The sequence below is a fragment of the Protomyctophum bolini genome (genome assembly GCF_963924005.1).
Source record: "Protomyctophum bolini genome assembly, chromosome: 2".
Taxonomy (NCBI): domain Eukaryota; kingdom Metazoa; phylum Chordata; class Actinopteri; order Myctophiformes; family Myctophidae; genus Protomyctophum; species Protomyctophum bolini.
Window position 1 is genome coordinate 18,944,500 of NC_137863.1, and position 20,542 is coordinate 18,965,041.

Consider the following 20,542-nt stretch of genomic DNA (forward strand, 5'->3'; position numbering starts at 1 on the left):
ATATTTACAACAAAGGTTTTTGTGAAGTATATACCAAAATTTTGACAGGAGGAAATTCTCCGGCAGATGTTCATTAGCATTTTTGACGTGTGCGTGGAGGTTGTGGGAACTTGTGACGCACGCATTACCAGCTATGGCTGGCTGGTTTTAACAATGAGAAGAAGGTACTTCATAGTACTCTCCTATTTGCCAGAGACATGATGATAAAAAAAAGAAAAAAAGAAGAAAAAACAGAAGAAGATCTCATTTGTTTTGAAGGGTGACAGCTCTGGAGGGCTCACCACTCCACACTGTCAGTATTGAACTTCATCTATCCCACAAATCGTCGCACGCACACACACACACACACACACACACACACACACACACACACACACACACACACACACACACACACACACACACACACACACACACACACACACACACACACACACACACACACACACACACACTTTGCGAGGACGTTATAAACGTTTCAGGACAGTGCAGTATTATGATAATAACTGAAAACCGCTGAAAAGCAGCAGAACAATTCGCTGATCTACCAGTGCACATTGTGGCGTCACAGTGCAAAGTGTTGTGTGAGCTTGTAGATCAGCTGATTTACAATTACAAATCAGGCATGAATCCAACCCTTGCGTCTAATCGTAATCCTATAACCCCACTTTGAATCACTTCCCATTTCTAAACATGTCTCCCTACACTGCTGAGGACAAACTGGGCCTCACAAGTACAGTAATACGTGTACAAGCGTGGGAGTACGTGAGCACGAGCACACACATGCACGCGCATGCGCATGCGCATGCACACACACACACACACACACACACACACACACACACACACACACACACACACACACACACACACACACACACACACACACACACACACACACACACACGCCTCACCTTGTCACCAGGTGATAAATTAGACAGAGATTCTCTGTCTTCTATACTGTAAATGAACTTCATCATGGGTCCTGTCAGTTCTTCAGCTATGGGCCTGACTGGCTGACAGTGATTGACGGAGACAATACATTGGCGGCAGTGCAGGCCGCAGAGATGCTGGTGCAAAAAGTATACCGGTGGGAAAAGAGGAAGAGAATTTAATGTGTTGTCTCCGCCAGGCCGGTCTCCACTCCGTCCGGTACGTCCGTTTAACCTTTCAAAGAAACCTTTTGTTTTAACCCCTCAAAAAAGTGAACATGTCATTGTTCTGACCTCCTGTTAGTCTGACCCATTATTATTTTTTTAAGATATTTCTTTGCTTTTTTTTGCCTTTATTGATAGATATACAATAGCTTGACAGGAAACGGGGAGAGAGATGGAGGGGGGAAGACACAGCAAAGTTTGTCGGGATCTGGATTCAAATCCACAACACACTGTCATACTGTCATACTGGATGACCAGCCAAAGTGCCTGGACCACTAAGCCAGTCCGACCCATTATGAACCCTATCCCACGCCCTAACCCTAACCTACCGACCTTAACCGACCCCGTAGGTCAGACTCTAACCTCAGTCGCGCAGGTCGGACCTTGACCTAAGTCTTAACCAGGGTCGGAACCTAACCTCAGTCTTAACCGGCCACGTGTAGGTCAGACCCTCACAAGTCTTAACCGGCCACGTGTAGGTCAGACCCTCACAAGTCTTAACCGGCCACGTGTAGGTCAGACCCTCACAAGTCTTAACCGGCCACGTGTAAGTCAGAAACTTCCCCAGTCTTAACCGGCCACGTATAGGTCGGACTAAGAGGATGTCGGACTCCACTTGTTGTTCTATACACTATACAGGATCTAAACAGACTGACAGATCGGTGGGATCTAATCAGGGCGTGTGCAAATCTCTGCCGTGACCTGCCCCTCTAGACCAGAAACACATTAGCTCAGGCTATACATTATCAAACTATATCCTTTAATATAATGCACATTAGCATTGTTACCTTTGCTCCTTAAATATTAGCCTGAACCACTTTGTTCAATAGCACTTTGGTCAACTTCAGTTGTGTGAAATGTGCTATATAAATACAGGTTGATTTTATTTTATTTTATATCTTCATAAAATGCAAGCACAAACAAACCTTTATACATTTATACATTAACATTTATACAAAACAATTTGCAATGTTGCACTCCGTCTCACAAACAAGGCGCCGTGTGGCAACCATCTCATCATAAGCAGGTTGCGATGCAGCACTCATCTCATAGAAAAACACAGACATTATTCATGCGCCTGGAGCTCAGAGTTCTACACATCAGAAGTTTGTGAAATGAGTCATCAGTCTGAAGTTCTATTCCATTGATTCAATGCAGCAGCATTGCACAAGAGTGAATATACCACACGCGCTAAACTCCATTTTGCCATGGTCTCTGCTGCTTTGTTGAACAGAACAAGAAGCTGTTCAATAAACCAAAAAGCTGTGATATTCTGACTTATTTTTGAGCATGTAGACCGCCCAATATATTGTATGTTTGATGCTGTTTCTGCAGTTATATCACTATACTCCCCCTTAATTTATTCCCTTAACTACAGTATGTAGGCCAGTGATGGGCAAGATTTTTTTGTAAGCTACACTACCAGTTACTCTCTATTAAATATAGCTCAACTACAACGCAAGCTACATGGCAAATTGACAATAATTAGCCTGCGGACCCCCATTTGAAAAGATATGCCAGGGACCGCCATAAGAGAACATTTGTACGGCTCCAGCAGTGATTATCAACCAATTTAATTTCAAGGACCCCCAGTTTGACATGCATTAGTCTACGGACCCCCATTTAATAGCATTTCTATCTCTGGAAACTTTCTATCCCAATTTAAATTGTAAAATCAATGTTAATCAATGTTAATTTAGTGTACAAATGGAACCAAATGGACCCGGTCCATTTGGTTCCATTTGCCCACCACAAATCTCTATTGCAGCTGCAGAGCACAGCACACTGTGTGTGAGCCCTGAGTCTGATGCTCAGAGCCTGCATGTATACAGCCTCCGGCTGCATACAGCCATCTGGTGAAAAAGTGTGGAGAAACTCTAAAACAAACTGTCCCAGTCTGCTTCACAGGGATATCTCTACACCTATATTATTTTTTACTTTCCCATGTCCGTATACGGACCCCACCGCTAGGGGACGTCATATCCCAGGTCCGTATATATACGGACCCCAATGTATACTCTATATAGCCTAATGGTTGAGTCCCACGGCAAACTCAGACTCTTAAAGTGAACGCTTATGGTGGCACCTGGAACTGGGATTCATGCTAACAGCTATAAAAGAGTAATAAAAGTAATAAAAGAGTTAAGAACCCAGTGTTGGGCATCGTTACTTTCTAAAGTAACGTCATTAGGTTACTGGATTACTGCCCATGAAAAGAATCCCTTACCGTTACAGATTGCCATCTGAGAAAAGTAACAAGTTAGATTATTTTCCGTTATTTTCCGTTACCCGACAATTAAAACCCATTTTGAATGCTTGCGCAAGTTGTTTACATTGTAGACTATTAGGCTACTGCCTACCGTCATTGCGCCGCATTATTACGGCCCTAATTAACTCTATGGTTAAAAACGAGAATAATACACACCATGAACTGACCATAGACAATATCCCCTTTACAGCTCTTTTTATTAACTAAAATAATTCGCCACAATCACCAGCCTATACACGTAGGACTGGACAGAAAGGCTGTTGCGCTGCGCTCCAACCAGCCAACAGCGCGCATGATGCCCTCTCCACAGCGCGCACCGTGGCGCATGAACAACAACACCACCACCACCGTGGACCCACGACCCACGTATGAACTAGATAGTTTATAAGAAATGGCACGGCGGCCATCCTCGCAGGTATAGTGACAGTATAACAGAATGAGAATCCTGTAACCTGTTATTGGGGGGGGGGGGCATCAACAACAGCCTGTTGTTGATGATGAATGTTACTATGAAACTTAAACAATTCATTAAACTAGTACTCACCTAATGACGCCGCCACGGAGGATCTACCATGTTTAACGTAATTCCAAAGTGTTTAGCCTACATTGTTTAAGTCAAAGACGCATGCGGTTTTTACTTTGGCTTAAAGCATGTTGTTATTATTATTCTGCTTAGACCGCTTAGAGTATATTCCACCACCACCACCGGCACTGTCATAGCAGCTGGCTACAACCGAAACAACTTATTCCTCTTCCTCTTCAAAATAAAATCTACTTGTAACAATACTTTTATTTCTTGAGTGAACTTACAGGATGTAGTAGACGCAGGATGTAGGCTATACGCTGCGCGTTGGGGCTTGGGAAGATAAATCACATAGAAGGCAGGAGAAATAGACTCCGGGCAGTCGGGGTTTTATTATTTTTAAATCTTGCACACAAAATGAACAGGGACGCATTATAGTAACGGGATTACTGTTTTGGAAAAGTAACTAGGTAACTAACTACTAAATTGCAAAACTAACAAGTTACTTTATTCCGTTACCAATAAAAGTAGTCCCTTACATAACGCCGTTATTAATAACGCCGTTACACCCAACACTGTAAGAACCTAACCCAGCCAGACACTATACAGCTAGAAGACAGTACATAATCGCTAACACAGCATGGTCCTCGACCTGTGTGTTGTAGAGAGGCGTTGTGAGCTTCTGCTATTTTCACAATATTTATTAGAGGTGTGCACTGGCACTATACCCATTTGATTACGGTTCACCAGGTAATTCAATTAAATTATAAGATATGCAAATCATCACACTTTTCTATGTTACTGCACAAGATGGCAAAAAACAAGCAGGCAGAGATACAGAACATATTTTATTTAGAATTATATTATACTGTATATGCTATTATATACAGTATTGTAAATATATTATAATTATATATTACCAGTAAGACGCCTGGGGGCGAGGTCGCGAGCATGCATCCGCCCTGGGTGACAGCAGACTGCTGGGCGAGCGCTGGTGCTTTGGCATGGGGGGTAAGATCTTTGGCATGGGGGGTAAGATCTTAATTTTCACGGCTGCCGTTTTTAGTGCAGCCAGCTGCCGGGTGCGACTGCACTAATAACTTTGGGGCAGGCCCGTCTAGAGTTTGAATGGACAGGTATCAGTCACTAATAACTTTGGAGCAGGCCCGTCTAGAGTTTGAATGGACAGGTATCAGTCACTAATCGGGCGGCGGTGGCTCAGGGGTAGAGTGCCTGGATGGGAACCGCAAGGTTGCCAGCAAGGTTGCCAGTTCAAACCCGGGCTCCCCCAGAGTTACTGTCGAAGTGTCCTTGAGCAAGACACTGAACCCCTAATTGCTCCCGATGTGCTAGTTGGTGCCTTGCATGGTTTCCGCTGCCATCGGTGTATGAATGGGTGAATGTAATGCACAATCTATGTAAAGCGCCTTGGATAAAGGCGCTATATAAATGCACCATTTACCATTTACTAATAACTTTGGGGCAGGCCCGTCTAGAGTTTGAATGGACAGGTATCAGTCACTAATAACTTTGGAGCAGGCCCGTCTAGAGTTTGAATGGACAGGTATCAGTCACTAATAACTTTGGGGCAGGCCCGTCTAGAGTTTGAATGGACAGGTATCAGTCACTAATAACTTTGGAGCAGGCCCGTCTAGAGTTTGAATGGACAGGTATCAGTCACTAATAACTTTGGGGCAGGCCCGTCTAGAGTTTGAATGGACAGGTATCAGTCAAAAGGGAGACATCGAAGAGGAAGGATGGATGGGGAAGGATCAACATATGGAATGTCAAAAAAGTTGCTGGCCAATATGGATGACATATATGGGCTTAATATTGTTGACATCAGCGATCTCCATCCCTGATGTCACGTGATGTCACGTGCTCCATACCTGTAGATGTCATGTGATGTCACGTGCCCGACCAACACACACTGACGGGAAATGTGCGATTCCCTAGTTAACTGCAACCTTTCGGTCGCAATATATATTTGGTTTGATTTTAAATTATGTCATATTGCTGCGCTGCATTGCATTGCTGCACGGCTGAATCGAGATGCATTGTTGAATCGATAACTTTTTTACACCACTAATGTATCAGTGTGGAACCGAGTGAAACATAATGTAATACCTTAAGTCCTACATTTCATGCGCTTGTCTCAATGCAGTTTACATATGATTAATTTCATATGTAATGTATTTTATTTGAAAAAGTTGAGAATCACTGACATATATTAATGTACACAGGCATACACACATACAAAAACAATGTACATGGTCTACATCAGCTGTATAAAACATAATGACAGACATTAAGGCAAGGGTTATACTGTACATTTGAAAAAGCAATGCCTATGTTACACATTAAGATGACCATTGATCTCAGTCATTAAATAAATAGACTATGTAAAAAAAGAAATGTTTTAATGTCTTTTTTGTGTGCAACAATTTCCCAAAACAGCCGATCTACAAGAACACTTGTAGATAGTATTTCTTAAAAAAAACGTTTTTGATAATGTTTTTGAAAAGTTTCAGCTACTAATGTTCATAATGTTAAACGTCACCGCCTGGCATCAAGACCTGGCATCAAAGACTGGCATCAAAAGCCTGGCATCAAAGCCATGGGGCATCAAGGCCTGACGTCAAAGCCTGGCAGCAGTGCCAGCAGCAGCTATAGGATTCCAACCCTGTCGCCGGACCAGACGACACATACAGTAGTGTCTTGACTGTCTTCTTCTTTTCCTCTCCGTCAGAAGGAACTCTCCATCTCGATGATGTCGGCGGCGCCGTCTTTTCCTCCCTCTTCACTCGGCTCCTCCTTGCCGGGCTTGATGGACAGCACCGACTCCATCTCCTGGACAGGCGGCGGCACCGGGATCTTGTTCATCTTGGCGAAGCTCTGGCTAATGTCCATGAATGTCTTGTTCTTGGTCTCTGGCAGGATGGCGTACTCGTAGACGGCGCCCACCACGCAGAACACCATGAACACCAGGAAGGCGTAGGTCTCCAAAGCCTCCTGATCAGAAGAGTGGCATAGATTAGACACACCAACGGACCAACATGCAGAAATAACGGTCAGACATGCGCTGCTCCCGTCCTTGTGGTTAGTGTTTGAGGTAGGTTGTCGATCTAATGACAGTCGGACCAATAGTATGTCTAAACTATATCCCCGGTTCTCAATGCGCTAGAGCGACCACTGGTTTTCAACCTATGGTGATGATCTTCTGCAAAATAATGTCCCACTTGTAAAATCTCTATTTAAATATTCCAAAGTGTAACCAACAAACATAGTCCCATCTCTGCCTCCAGAGACACATACTGTACTGTGATTGGTGGGGGTGCACGTTTTTTCTATACTGTATATTTTTTCCACACACACACACACACACACACACACACACAAACTATATTCTGGGCGAGTGTTCGGCACAGGTGGGGTAAGTGTTCCACCTCTGAGGGCAAGAGGTCCGCTCCAAAAAAGTGTGTTTTGGGGGGAGCGTTCCCGGTTAATTATTTCTAGATGTCCATCTGTGCCCCTCTGGACAAAGATGTTTGCATATGACTTACTCTGTTGTAAAAAGTCTGAAGTTAAGCTTTATCTTCTATACCAAAACAGTAGTGTCACGTCCACTGTTGCATGCATCTGTTGTTGTGGCATAGAGTTATACAGTCCAATGTGACTTACATGATGGGAATGGAGTGCACTCTGCGCACTAGAATGTTTTTTTTCCCCTGAGCACAATAGCGTAAGATGGACTAAATTATTGGACCTGATTATGGTGGCATGCGCTGTCAGAAGAGTTCTATTCTCAGTGGAATGCATGCAGTCTGTGCTACACACAGTAAAATCACTGTAAAAAAAAAGCTGATTGTGTGTGTGTGTGTGTGTGTGTGTGTGTGTGTGTGTGTGTGTGTGTGTGTGTGTGTGTGTGTGTGTGTGTGTGTGCGTTTGTGTGGCAGTCCATGTTTTAATATAATGTAGGCTATCACAAAATCTCTGAAACCTGACCTCGTCCACTGAGGTGTGCCACTCAAAGAGATTAGTGCCAGATTTAAAAATACACATCAACAGATTATGCGGGTGGAGATTTTCAGAGCGAGACAGACAAGTGGAGAAAGATTTGGTGTAAGCGACTGAAACTTGAATGACCGCCGTGAGTGTCGCAGGCCTATAATCCTTTGTGCATGGGTTTGCATAAGGCCCTCTCAATAACCTGGACTTATAAATTCATCCTGCGCTCACACTGCATGGCAGCTACACAATAAGGTACGAAGCAACGAAGCGTATCGCAGAGTTGCGGTTAAGTATTTTTAACCGTGCATGTTACAGTGTAAAACGATTTGCTTTGCTCATATCACGCAAGGCTATTTGACATTGGTCTATACTACATATTGACCTCTTTTCCTTGTTTCTTCCTGTCTCTATTTTTCTTCTTTGAAACTCCAAATAATGGGAGCTTATATGACAGAGAATCCCTTTTTTTTGTCTCTGTACACACAGAAACAGCTATAGGTGACCTGCCAGGCGATGTTACCCTTAGCAGTGATATAGGCAAGCTTTAGATAGCAGCAGAACCGTTTCTGCTATAGGAAAAACCAGGACAGGGGAGGATATTAAGCACTTTAAACGCTCACTGTATACATACAGTAAACTTGAGCTGAGGTGGCTCTGTGCAGCTCTCCCCCTGCGTGTGTGCGTGCCTGCGTTCGTGTGCATGCCTGTGAGTATGAGAGTGCCTGTGTGCATGTGGAGGGAGACAGAGAGAGAGCGGGAGTGAGTGGGAGAGAGTTTATTTGGGTGCGTCAGAGGAGCTTGTGCAAAAGATGTCGAGGCTCGAGGCTTCCTGATGGGAGGCACACTTAAGGACAGGGGGAGAGGAGAGCAATTCACGCATGGCTTAGTTGTACACAAGATTATTAGGAAGCCGACTGACGCTGTGTACCAATGCTGTGAGCTTTCATGGTGCATCATGTGCATTCGTGCCAAAGAATCCTGGGAACATTCAGCAGAACACGACGAGCACTGGGTTTTGCATTACAACGGCTCATTAAAATAATGAATGCTAATAATGGAAATAACAGGGCTAAGCCAATTCCTCCACTGAACCATATCACTTGGGCCACACAGACGCTTGCACACACACACACACACACACACACACACACACACACACACACACACACACACACACACACACACACACACACACACACACACACACACACACACACACACACACACACACACACACACACACACACACACACACACACACACACACACACACACACAGTAAATGAGCTCATTGTGGGTGAAAAAGAGATGCCTCATTAGGTTACTTATTCCCCAGAAACAGTCAAAACAGCTCTAACTGGTGAATGTAGTCTGCAGCCATTTCTGTTCAACAGTGGTGCATCCATCCACTGATGGCAATTCATGGCTCAAGGACCCCCAGCTGGACTGGACTGGGACAAAAATCCGGCCCGGTCATTTTCACGTGAATTTGGCCCAGACCGGCCCACCACAACCAGCGCGCAGATAGCAGAAACTCTACCGCCCGCTCCGTCGAGGCACACAGAAACAAACAAGCCCTAATACCACCACTTTTACAGAACAACATAAATGATACAAACTAACAGACACAACCCTTTGTTGTTCTCACAAGAATGATGCTGGCAAAAGGATACTGATACAGGTACAGTACAGTGAAAATATCATGATGGCACTGGCAGAATTTGTCTGCGGGACCACTGGGACGTTTCCCGGTGGCCTGCCGCCTATTGGCCTGCCTGCCTGTCAATTTGTTTTCTTTATAACTTGAGCGGCCCCTGACCCCCAGAGGGTCAGGGGCCGCTCATGTTACGCACATTTAAGGCAGTGGTTCTCCGGCTTTTTCATATGAAGGACCCCAAATGAATATATTTGGCTGCAAAACCTTACCCTTTTCAAGACAAAAAAAAGCATTCTGCTGGGAAGCCCCTGTAACCCCCTCAAGGACCCCTGGAGGTGCCCGGACCCCACTTTGAGAGTCACTGCTCCATTTAGAACCCCCTGAAGGAAGCCTGAGGTTCCCTGCTTGAAACGCACTTTGATAACCACTGACTAGAGAGCTTTGTGTTTTTTTTAATAGTTTTTTTCCCCCGTTTCTTTTAAGCAAAGCAACATTAGGATTATCTGAATCCACCGCCCACCTCATTTCCACGAAACGGGCCCGCCCTCCCGACGATTAACTATCTGTCTGGTTTACTAAAGCGAGGGAGAAAAAAAATGGAGGAGAGAAAGAGCATGGCTGTCCTTTTAAGGGTAAAAGATCAAAAGCTGAAACAAAACATCTCCCCATGCCGATCCCAGTAATGAGATTTGAGCTGGAAGTAATAGTAATGATGTAATACTCAGCAGCTAAGGTTTCACGGGATGTACTCGTCTGGAATTTAAACTGGAGTGAACTCCAATGAGCCAGATTTGCAGCTTCCTGCGGTGGCTAGCCTAGGCTACCTAACGCTGGAATTCAGTGGTGTAAAGTAAGTACATTTACTCAAGTACTGTACTTAAGTACAATTTTGAGGTTGTTTTACTTCATTCTGTATTTCCAATTTGCAATACTTGTTGTACATCTCAGAGGCAAAGATTGTCCCACATGGAAATAACTTTATATGAAACATATATGCTTATATACTTATGGTAGACATAGCTTATAAGTTATATCACAGTCAGATATGTTGGACATATGTGACATAATATGCACAAAGGTCAGCTCCATACAAGGGTGGCAGCGGGGGCAGTGTCCTGAGTGTACATACAGGGTTTGATGAGGTCAGATGAACATATGGAATGTCAGAACAGGTCAGCTCCATATAAGGGTGGCAGCGGGGGGCAGTGCCTTGAGTGTACAGGCTTTTATGAGTTCTGCCCATATTTTGATGAGGCAATATTGGCCATATTGATGACCTTATATTGATGAGGTCAGTGTCGTGATCTTATATGGAGACGGCCATATATGGAGTGTGTCACGAGTCATGATGGACTGACAGACATATATGGTGGCGTGACGTGTCACGAGGCGTGAGGGACTGACGGCCATATATGGTGGCGTGACGTGTCAGGAGGCGTGAGGGACTGACGGCCATATATGGTGGCGTGACAGACGAATCGGCTGACAGGTTGTGCAGGTTTTCATAGTAATGTGCAACCTACAGTCACAACACTGCCAGACAGGACACTGTTTATGTGGTTAATGCAAACTTAGTGATAAGTTCGATTCCCGCCGGGGTTGCTGTGGGCGTGTTCTCTCCTCCATATCAGCGCCCATACCCTACAGTAGGTGGGATTGGCGAAAGTGTCCTTCAGCAAGACTCCTCTAACTGCTCCTGATTCTGTAAATGGCTGAATGTAACACACATTCTAAAAAAGTCAACTGAAGTCTGCTGTCTGTTGATCATCACATGATTGACATAGAGTACCTCAGATGGTTGGCTCCATCATTTGGTATATTCTGCTGTAACTTCAATGCAATGCTGGGGTATGTTGCTAAGTCATTTCCGGGAACTATTTAGAGGCTCCACGATCCGCCATTGCTCAAAATAAGAAAATGGTCCAGTGGAGTGGACAGACATGACGTTACACATGGTTCCATGCCAAGATCCATTTCAATGGGAGGTAGTACTTGTTAGATAGATAGATAGATAGATAGATAGATAGATAGATAGATAGATAGATAGATAGATAGCAGCACAGCAGTTAAGGTTACAACATACAAGTAAGAATAAGGATAAAAAAGTACTGTATAGTATACATAAGAAAATAGGACTATTGTTGCATCAAATTGCCTTTTCTCAAATTGTCTCCACAAAACAAACATTGCCTAGTCATAAAAATGAAAAATATAACGACTAACATTCATTACCATTTTCAACAAAGCATTGCAAGGAGCGGAAACCCCCAGCACTGCCCGGGGCCCCAGGGACCCCCAGCACTGCCCGGGGCCCCAGGGACCAGGGTCCAGGGTGTCCAGGGTGAAAAATAACCCCTCTCTCACTGGCCTTTTCTCTCGCACTTACCCTCTCCTTTCAAGCATCTGCTGATGGCCTTATCTCCATCACCTCTTTGTACCCATCTTAAAACCTATACAGCTCTTTCGTGGCTCTCCCCCTGTCCTTTGTGACCTTTGCTCTTTTCCTTGAATTATCTGTCATAATAAGTCAACTTTGCCCTGCCTTCTGACTGACACGTATTGTTGGTACCAATCTCATTGTGCTCCCATCGTACTGTAGGACCTGTCTGTCTTATCAAGTCAACACCGTCTTTCCAGCGAGCAAGCCTGTGCACGGCCATGCACGTACTCACACACGTGTGCAAAATTGTAGTTTCTCTCACTAGTTCCAGACTGGCAAATAGTGGAATGAGGTGAAATTGTGAGGCCGCAAATTGTGATTGATCGGATGGGTGTGATTTTATTCATTTGTGTATAGGGTTACACAGGCAAGCCAAGAAGTGGTACTATCGTCATCCAGTTCAATGAGGCCGCTGACTCCATGTGGTGAGTTGAAGGTTGAGCATTCATCGGGGAGGTGATTGTGGTTTTCCGCATTCACACAGATCAGTGGCAGACACTCCAATCACATGCAGATAGATTTCATGGGTCTTACTCCAGAGGTTACTGTTAAGGTTGACCCCGGCAATCCGTGGTAAGTCTCACCCAGGAGGATTAGTTGAAGGGCAGTTGATGAACTGCCTCAACAGGGACTTTGAATTGGACCATTGTTTTTTCCAGCAAGGCAATCCATCAAGGGTGTGGGGGGGCTTTGGTGGAGATTGGAGAAGTGTCTGCATTTTAGTCTCTGGTTGGCATATCAGGCGAGGGTATCAGGCTTGTTTGCTCATATGCATTCTTGCAGGCCAGCTTCATGGTCAGGAACATGGTACAGCGTATATCTTGCCCAGTGTGCATGGGCGGGCCAAGGGTAAGGGTGCGCAGGGTGGTGATATTGGCACCCCACCCAGTGCCTGCAAGTCTCTTCAGGAGGTTTACATGCGCAGCGCTTTTGGCAGCAACGTGCTGGATGTGTGGCTTGAAGGTGAGGCTTCGGTCAAGCGTGACACTCTATATGACGAAGTAGGCCATTATCTTCTTAATTTCAGTTGTTACCATCTGAGGCTTAAGGGTTACAAGCATAGACATAGGTTGATGCCTCTTCTATTCTGGGTCTGGGGCGTGTGTTCTCGATAGGGGGCAAAGCTTTACCGAGATTCCTTGCGAAGCATCCGTGTGCGTCACAGAGCGGATGTTCAGGTCTGACAAGTCCCGGAAAAGATGCGCTGTGATTGGCCAATAGTCACTTGATTGGCTGAGCACGGAATGTGATGATATACAGTATGATGATGTAAGAGGATAAGAGCACCCATCATTTCACATGCAGTGTATTTTCTTTTTTGAGGGGCGCTAGCCCCTCCTATAGGTTTAATGTTTGTTTTTCCTTAAATAATTCCTCATAATGGAGTGGAGCTGTTGCCCCCGCGACCCGACTACGGATAAGCGGTTGAAGATGGATGGATGGATGAATTCCTTATAATTATCGTATTTTATTGTCATAAAAGATGTATATATAGTGCCCCTCACTTCACAGTTTTGGATTCACTGAATTGGCTCCCGGGTATGAAAATGATTGTACTTTCTTTTTCTCTATTGCTCTTTAAAGCACTTTGAGCTGCATTTCATGTCATGAAAGGTGCTATACAAATAAAGTTTGCATGGCATCATGACCTTAAATCATTTGATTCTGTGAAAACTGCATAAAAAGTAAAATATGGAGACCCAAGTCCCCCCCCGTCCCCCGTCCCCCGTCCCCGTCCCCGACAGCAACAGTCGGGAAAGATGTTTAATTAGCTTCATGCAGATCTCTTGACAACCCTCAGATGGATCAGATGGGGTTTCACACAGCTCCGGATCGCCGGGGGGCCGCCTGATTAGAACAAATAGCCACCGGTCCGACAGTAATATGGAATTACACATAATGTCTGACAGGGTTGAAACCAGCAGAGACAAAGCAATCTTATGTCGATTGTGCGCCATCCAGGTTGATTTTCTGCCACTGGCAGCTGGCAGCTCCCCACAGGCACAGCTTGAATGACAGGATTGTGTCCCAGTGGGGAGACAGAGAAGAGGAGCTGCAACCCCCGTTCTGAACGGCGTGAAGTTCCCAAGTGACTGCTGTGTGATTAATCTAAATGAGCTCGCTGGACTCCAGGACGGCCGGTTTTCTGTAGAGAAGGAGGGATCCGTATAAAGATGTTTGGATGTTTGTATAAGCGAAAGCTCAAATGAAGAAGGATTAGCTAATTAGCTCTGAAGTCACAACAGTTAATTACAGAAAGGACACCGTTTCCCTTGTGGGGAAAGGTCTTCCTCGCGGGATCAATACAGTTTATATCTGATCTTATTGTGTCTTGTTTACCTCACTGACTATGCATAGCACTTGCAGGATATTTTACATGATTGCAAAACAATATTCCATTGTTCAGTGACCGTTCAAAAGAATAGAGCTGTTGTTAAGTATTTGATTTACTTTAAAACAGAAAATATTACATGGTACACCGTTTCGGCCACAGTTGACTGATGAAAGGTGTTTGCACATTTCTAGTAGGCTCAACAACAATATAGTCCTCTCCGTTATTTCCTCTACACCAATAATCCACAAGCTCACAACAGTGAGTTTATATTTCTGCTGTTTTTGTGGAATCTTACGCCTATTACCAGTAAGACGCCCTGAGGGCGAGAAGAAACCTCGCCCTAAATGGCGAGGCTGCGTGCACGCATCCGCCTGGGTGTTGGCAGACTGCTGGGCGAGCACTGGCACTTTGGCACATCCCCCATGTGTCAGATCAACAATGAATTCTGTACTGGCCATATATGGAGCGTGTCTTGAGTGTACAGGATATGATGAGGTCAGATCAACATATGGAAAAACGGGTAGGGATGGATCAACATATGGAATGTCAGAACAGGTCAGCTCCATGTATGGAGATCTATGGGTTTGAGGTCAGATGTAGAGTGGCTAGCCGCAATATGCAGATCTAGGACGATGATCTAGTCTTCTCCATGTATGGTTATCCAGGGTTAGTTGAGGTCAGTGTCTTGATCTTCATATATGGAGATGGCCATATGGTGGCGTGACGTATCACAAGGCACCTTATGGAGATCTAGATGTCACGTAATGTCACGAGGCGTGACCATATTTGGATGAATAAGGTGCCTGGTGCTGGGAGTCTGGTGCAACGCACAGGGCCTGACCTGGTGAGAGCAGGAGTGGACCTGGTGAGACGTAGGAGGGGCCCGGACAGGAGTCAACCCACAGAGCCTATAGTTCTTCCATGCGCCAGAATGGTACCTCCCAGTCCCGGCAGAGTAGTTCAGGAGGAACGGATTGTGTAGCCCTGGTTTTTCCCTAATGGGACTGATCGAGGGTAGCTACTGGGACGTAAGTCGGGACTTGATCACCCCGGCTGGGTCACCTGAGTGAGGGGTATGATGTTGGGAGACCCGAAACCCAGATGACCTTGGGATAAATCACTGAGGATACGTCCCAGGTGCATCCATCCATGTATGTATGTATTTTGTTTTAGGATACGTGATGTCACGAGGCATGATCATATATGGAGGCATGAGACGGACGGACGGGAGAGAGGTTTTCATTTTCATAGTAAATGCGACCTACGTATGGTCGCAACGACATGCCCCAACAGGGACACTGTAGGGTTCATGTGGCTAATTCAAACTTTGTAGCGCTAAGTACCGTAAGTAACAGATGGCAGTGGATCAGGAGGCAGAGTAGCCATCTGGGAATGGGAAGGTTCAATCCCCGGTTCCTCCTGGCTTCATGTGGACATGTCCTTTAGCAAGACATTGAACTGCTAACTGCTCCCGATGTGCAGGTTGTGAATGGGTGTGAATGGGTGAATACAATGCACAGAGTGCTTTGGATTAATGTGCTATAGAAATGCAGACCATTATATATCGCTGCTTTGTGTTTTTTTCATAAATGTAATGCCCTACTTTAGGGGTTTCAACTGACGGCCCGCAGGCCCCCCCATGCTCGGGCCTTTCCCCCACTGGGAGTGGTTACAACTGTATCATTTATGTGAGTGAGTGAGTGAGTGAGTGAGTGAGTGAGTGAGTGAGTGAGTGAGTGAGTGAGTGAGTGAGTGAGTGAGTGTGCGTGCGCGTGTGTCCATGCTCGTTAACGTCAAGGCAATTATGTTTATGCACTGTCAAATAGGTCAACATCTATTCTAAGGTAGCATATACCTGTATAGACATTATTATCCTGCTCATTACTGTGCACAAATGCATTATATATACTTAAATCTTCGTGTTTGAGCACAAAATGCATTTTGAGAACCCAAAGCGCACACGCTGTGTGGCCCCCCACACACAATCATTGTACAGTTGTGGCCCCCGACCAAATCTAGTTGAATACCCCTGCCCTACTTGATCATAGCTTACCAACTTCAGTGTCACAGAATCATCACAGGTCACTGAGGTCAGATCCACAAGCTCCAAATGCGGCCTTTTGAGCTTGTCGATCTGCTACTTTATCACTTTTCTTATTTGAATCCTGAAAAGTAACCGTTTTGGACATATGAGGTTTCCACCCGACAAAGATGATATGCAGCAGCAGACCATTAATGGCAGATAACTGACACGGTCAGATAGAGGATTATATTATTTCTCAGATGATTATCCTGCTTTTACGATGGCCACTTATCAATGAAAATAGCCCATAGCTAATGTTTTAATAATGATTAATACGTTTTAATAATGAATGAATATGAATATTAATTTAATAAGGTGATGAGGCTGTTAAACGTCAAAGGTGAGCGGTTAACTGAAAGTCACAGACACCCAGCCAGCCAGTATTCTCCATGGCATGGGCCTGGGGTGATATTTCTTTGAAGAAATAATTAGAATTTTGCTCCAGGGATATTTTTCAGTTAAATCAATCCATGCATTCAACCAGTAATTCATTGACCCAGAAAGCTATGGCCAAGAAACCCATAGTTTCTTTGACTTCACTCTCTCTGTCTACATATTTGACTGGACTCTGACGTCTATTATAAAGTTGTTTTCTGAATTGTTAGGTTTGCACTTTTGGTGTTGGCTGCAGAACTCATTGATGTCTGGCTGTCTGCATGGGTCAGAGGTACTGTCTCTCCTAGGGAGACTATAAAATGTGGCACTTCCGGTGTCTCCAGCAGATAGACAACGCTGATGAAGGCTTGAACGCCGAAACGCGTTCGTTGTACTGCTGCTCTGCAGCATACTATGTCAACTGATTAAAATAATAATTAAAAGTGCCTTAAAACGAGAGTTCCGTGAGTGCTGGTTTTCTCTTTGAGAAATGTTCTTGTTAAGTTACATATTTGCCTGACCTACTACATAGTCAAACTTTGCCTGTATTCTCTATTTGGTCGGTGTTCGGATTTCGGGAGATTAACCGAGTATCCGACGGACTCAGCAACAGACAGACTTTAACTAAGATTCAAAATGCATAGGCTGAACTAAAACGTTCCAATAATCGCTTCTCTTTACAAACACACTGTTTGTTTCCCCCTCCCCCTGACACAGGATGGATACAGTACTCCGGATCTTTGCCTAATAGCCCGTCCCTAACCTATCTGTCGGCTGGGAGTTCAGCTCTCATTGAAACATTCTAAGCGGCCCCTTTAGAGCCATTCTTCGCTCTATCGATCTGGTACAACTTATCTGTTGGTCTGATTACAGATTAGTTCAACACTACCTCCTATGCTTATATGCTTTCCATTCCTTAATGGAATGTGAAAGACCCACCAGCATTAGAGACCTCTACTATTGACACTTCCCTCTCTCCCTGATGAGAGCACATGTCCAGATCACCTAATACATTTACCCCAATTTTGATCATAATCTCGTCCATTCATAATTGGACAAGACAGTTGGCCTTCTTCATCTCTACAGGTTACAGCACTGGTAGTGTTATCTTCAAAGCTCTCCTTGGTAATCTCCCAGTTTATATTTGCTCTAAATTCAATTTAATTAGAAACTCTTTTAACTTCAGATCAAACGCATGGAAAATAGTTAATTGTATTTCTGCCCTTTGGTCTTGGAATGATATTCAGACCAGAGTAAAAACAGGAATCCTTGGCCTGTTAATGAGGTTTAAAAGGATTAACGCAGAATCTCTTACCAGTTGCAGTTCCTGCTTTGACGTGTTGCTCCCTTTAAATGTGTTTTAACCTTATAAACCAAATTGTATTTTCTCTCATACAAGTTATTTTGGTAGTCTGTGTTTGCTCTTTGTGTAAATGTGTAACTTATTTGCCCGTTGCCCAGTTCAGTCCTGCAAAAGAGATTTAGGTCTCACAGTCGAAATAAATAAAAAGTCACATTTTTTATGATTTAGCGTATAGGTCTGCTATTTTCGAAAATGAGCTTGTAGACGTAAAATTGTCCATTCATAGTCATAAATGTAATGCTTGTGTAGGATAAAGTTTGTGCACACACATACAAAAAGCTGGATATATGCCCTGTGCTCAAACAGGCTTTACATTATAGCTTTAGTATATTTTTTGAATCCTAGGGGGAAGGACAAAATAACGGATTGCAGCTTTAAAAACAGCTGGCGTTTCCCCACCGGGCTGATGACAGGCCTCGACATGCTTCTGGGAAACACATTTGAAAATATAGAAGACATTGAGAGAGATTTCCCTGCTAAAGGGTAAATACTGCCAAAACAAATTTCAGTCACATAACTCACGAATGGATTGAACCAATATTTTATAATAGAATGAGAATATGTGAGAATATAATATTTATCTAGCGTTAAGGCTCTGACTACATTTATCTTCCTGCTCAGCACAATAGACAGCTATATCAATAGCAGAGCCCTCTGGTGCTGGGGTGGCAGTGGAAGCAAACAGGCGCATATGCCAACAGACCAGGGACACAGACAGCAGAACGAAGAACAGAGACTGGCGTGAGCTTAAATAACCTGCCCAATTGGTCGGCTGATTGCCATGCACGTCAGTGGAATAAAAGTACAACATCTCCAAGGTGTATAGTGGAGTGTGACGTACAAGTATTAAATAAATTGGAAATACTCCAGTAAAGTAAAAATGAATAATAATAAACATCAAAATTGTACTTAAGTACAGTACATGATTACATTACTTAGTTACTTTCTCTCCATCTCCAAGCAAAGATGTTTTTCACCTTTTTAAGTTATGCCTCGTACACTGCTCTTAGGAAGAATTGTGTTCATAGAACAGGTCTGACTGTAGGCAGCTTCGCTGTCAATACACGTGCTCCCTCTTTTGACCCCATAGTAAACACAGAGACACTCACAGAGACTCTATATCCTATATCCAAACAGTAGCCTAACCGTTAAGTCAATAGAGATGAACTGCCTGCATGCAGCTGTGCGGAAGACGGTACTGATAAACAGATGAAGTGCAGGTTTGAACTTTGACTGTAGACAGCTTTGCCTTCAATACACATGCTCCCTCTCTTGACCCCAGTAAACCCAGACAGCCTCGCTCATTCACTATATCCAAACAGTAACTCTTAATGGGATATTTCACTTTAAAACATGCTTGGGGTCATTTTAACGTTGACTCAGGCTTTTGTGTGCACCCCACAGACAGTTTATAAGTTGCTTCCTGTACAAACCCATTGTAACTTCAAACTCCATTTGAACCATGATAGATTAAACAAAAAACACTCAGCACCTTGGTTCTGGTCACACTGTCCTCCTCCTACTACGAGGGGGCCGTATTCTTTCAATAACTTTCTCCAGCTATTTGAAAAAACAAATATATGAAAAAGGTATTTTAAAAGCATGGCCCCCTCAAATATTAGGAATAGGTTATATATAGCATGAGTCACCAAAAGCAAATAAGAGTGTTTTCGAAGTTTACGTTTAAGTTTAAGTTAACTTAAAGTTAACTTAAACATTAAAGTTTAAGTATTTAAAAGTTTGAAGTTACAATGGGTTTGTATAGGCTATAGACTGGCACTGGCACTTTTAGCATGGAGGAGGGTTTTATCGGCAGCTCGTCTTTTACGGCAGCCCATTTGGGACAAAACTCTGTAGACACATATCTCACATTATGAAAGACAAAGAAAAAAAGAATTGTCGAGCGATCAAAATAAGCGATTCAGTGTGTGACAAAGCACATTTCAATGTTTTGCTGCTTTATTTTCGCCATATGCATGTTATTATTTATGTAAAGATGTGATCAGATGTGATGCTGACTATTTAAATGTTATTGTCTTCTTCACAAGTATGGTAATGGACCTTGTACAGGGGTGAGTGACGGCTGTCAGTGACTGGTTGATTGTCACCACCCAAGGTTACTAATAGAGGGAGTGACACACGGGGAGGAGGGATCGCAAAACAAACAGAGTGCAGGCCTGCACGGAGGAGGAAAGGAGCTTCAGGCGCCAGATAGCGTTTACATTACGACCGCTATTTAATGTTTAAACGAGCTTATCTGCAGCCATAGTCGTTATAAAGAACAGTCGGGCCCAGCGGACTGGGCATCACGTGTGCCGCTGCCGTCGGG

General features: G+C 44.1%; 1 protein-coding gene across 1 annotated transcript in view; it reads right to left on the reverse strand.

Moving 5' to 3' along the window:
• Nucleotides 1-6,403: 6,403 nt before the first annotated feature.
• slc2a9l2 (solute carrier family 2 member 9, like 2) overlaps nucleotides 6,404-20,542 on the reverse strand; it is a 180,124-nt gene continuing 165,985 nt past the window's right edge. Inside the window, exon 14 of the mRNA XM_080792106.1 lies at nucleotides 6,404-6,961. Within this exon, the coding sequence (XP_080648232.1) occupies nucleotides 6,695-6,961 (267 nt within the window). The 3' untranslated portion in view covers nucleotides 6,404-6,694. The remainder of the gene's footprint in view (nucleotides 6,962-20,542) is intronic.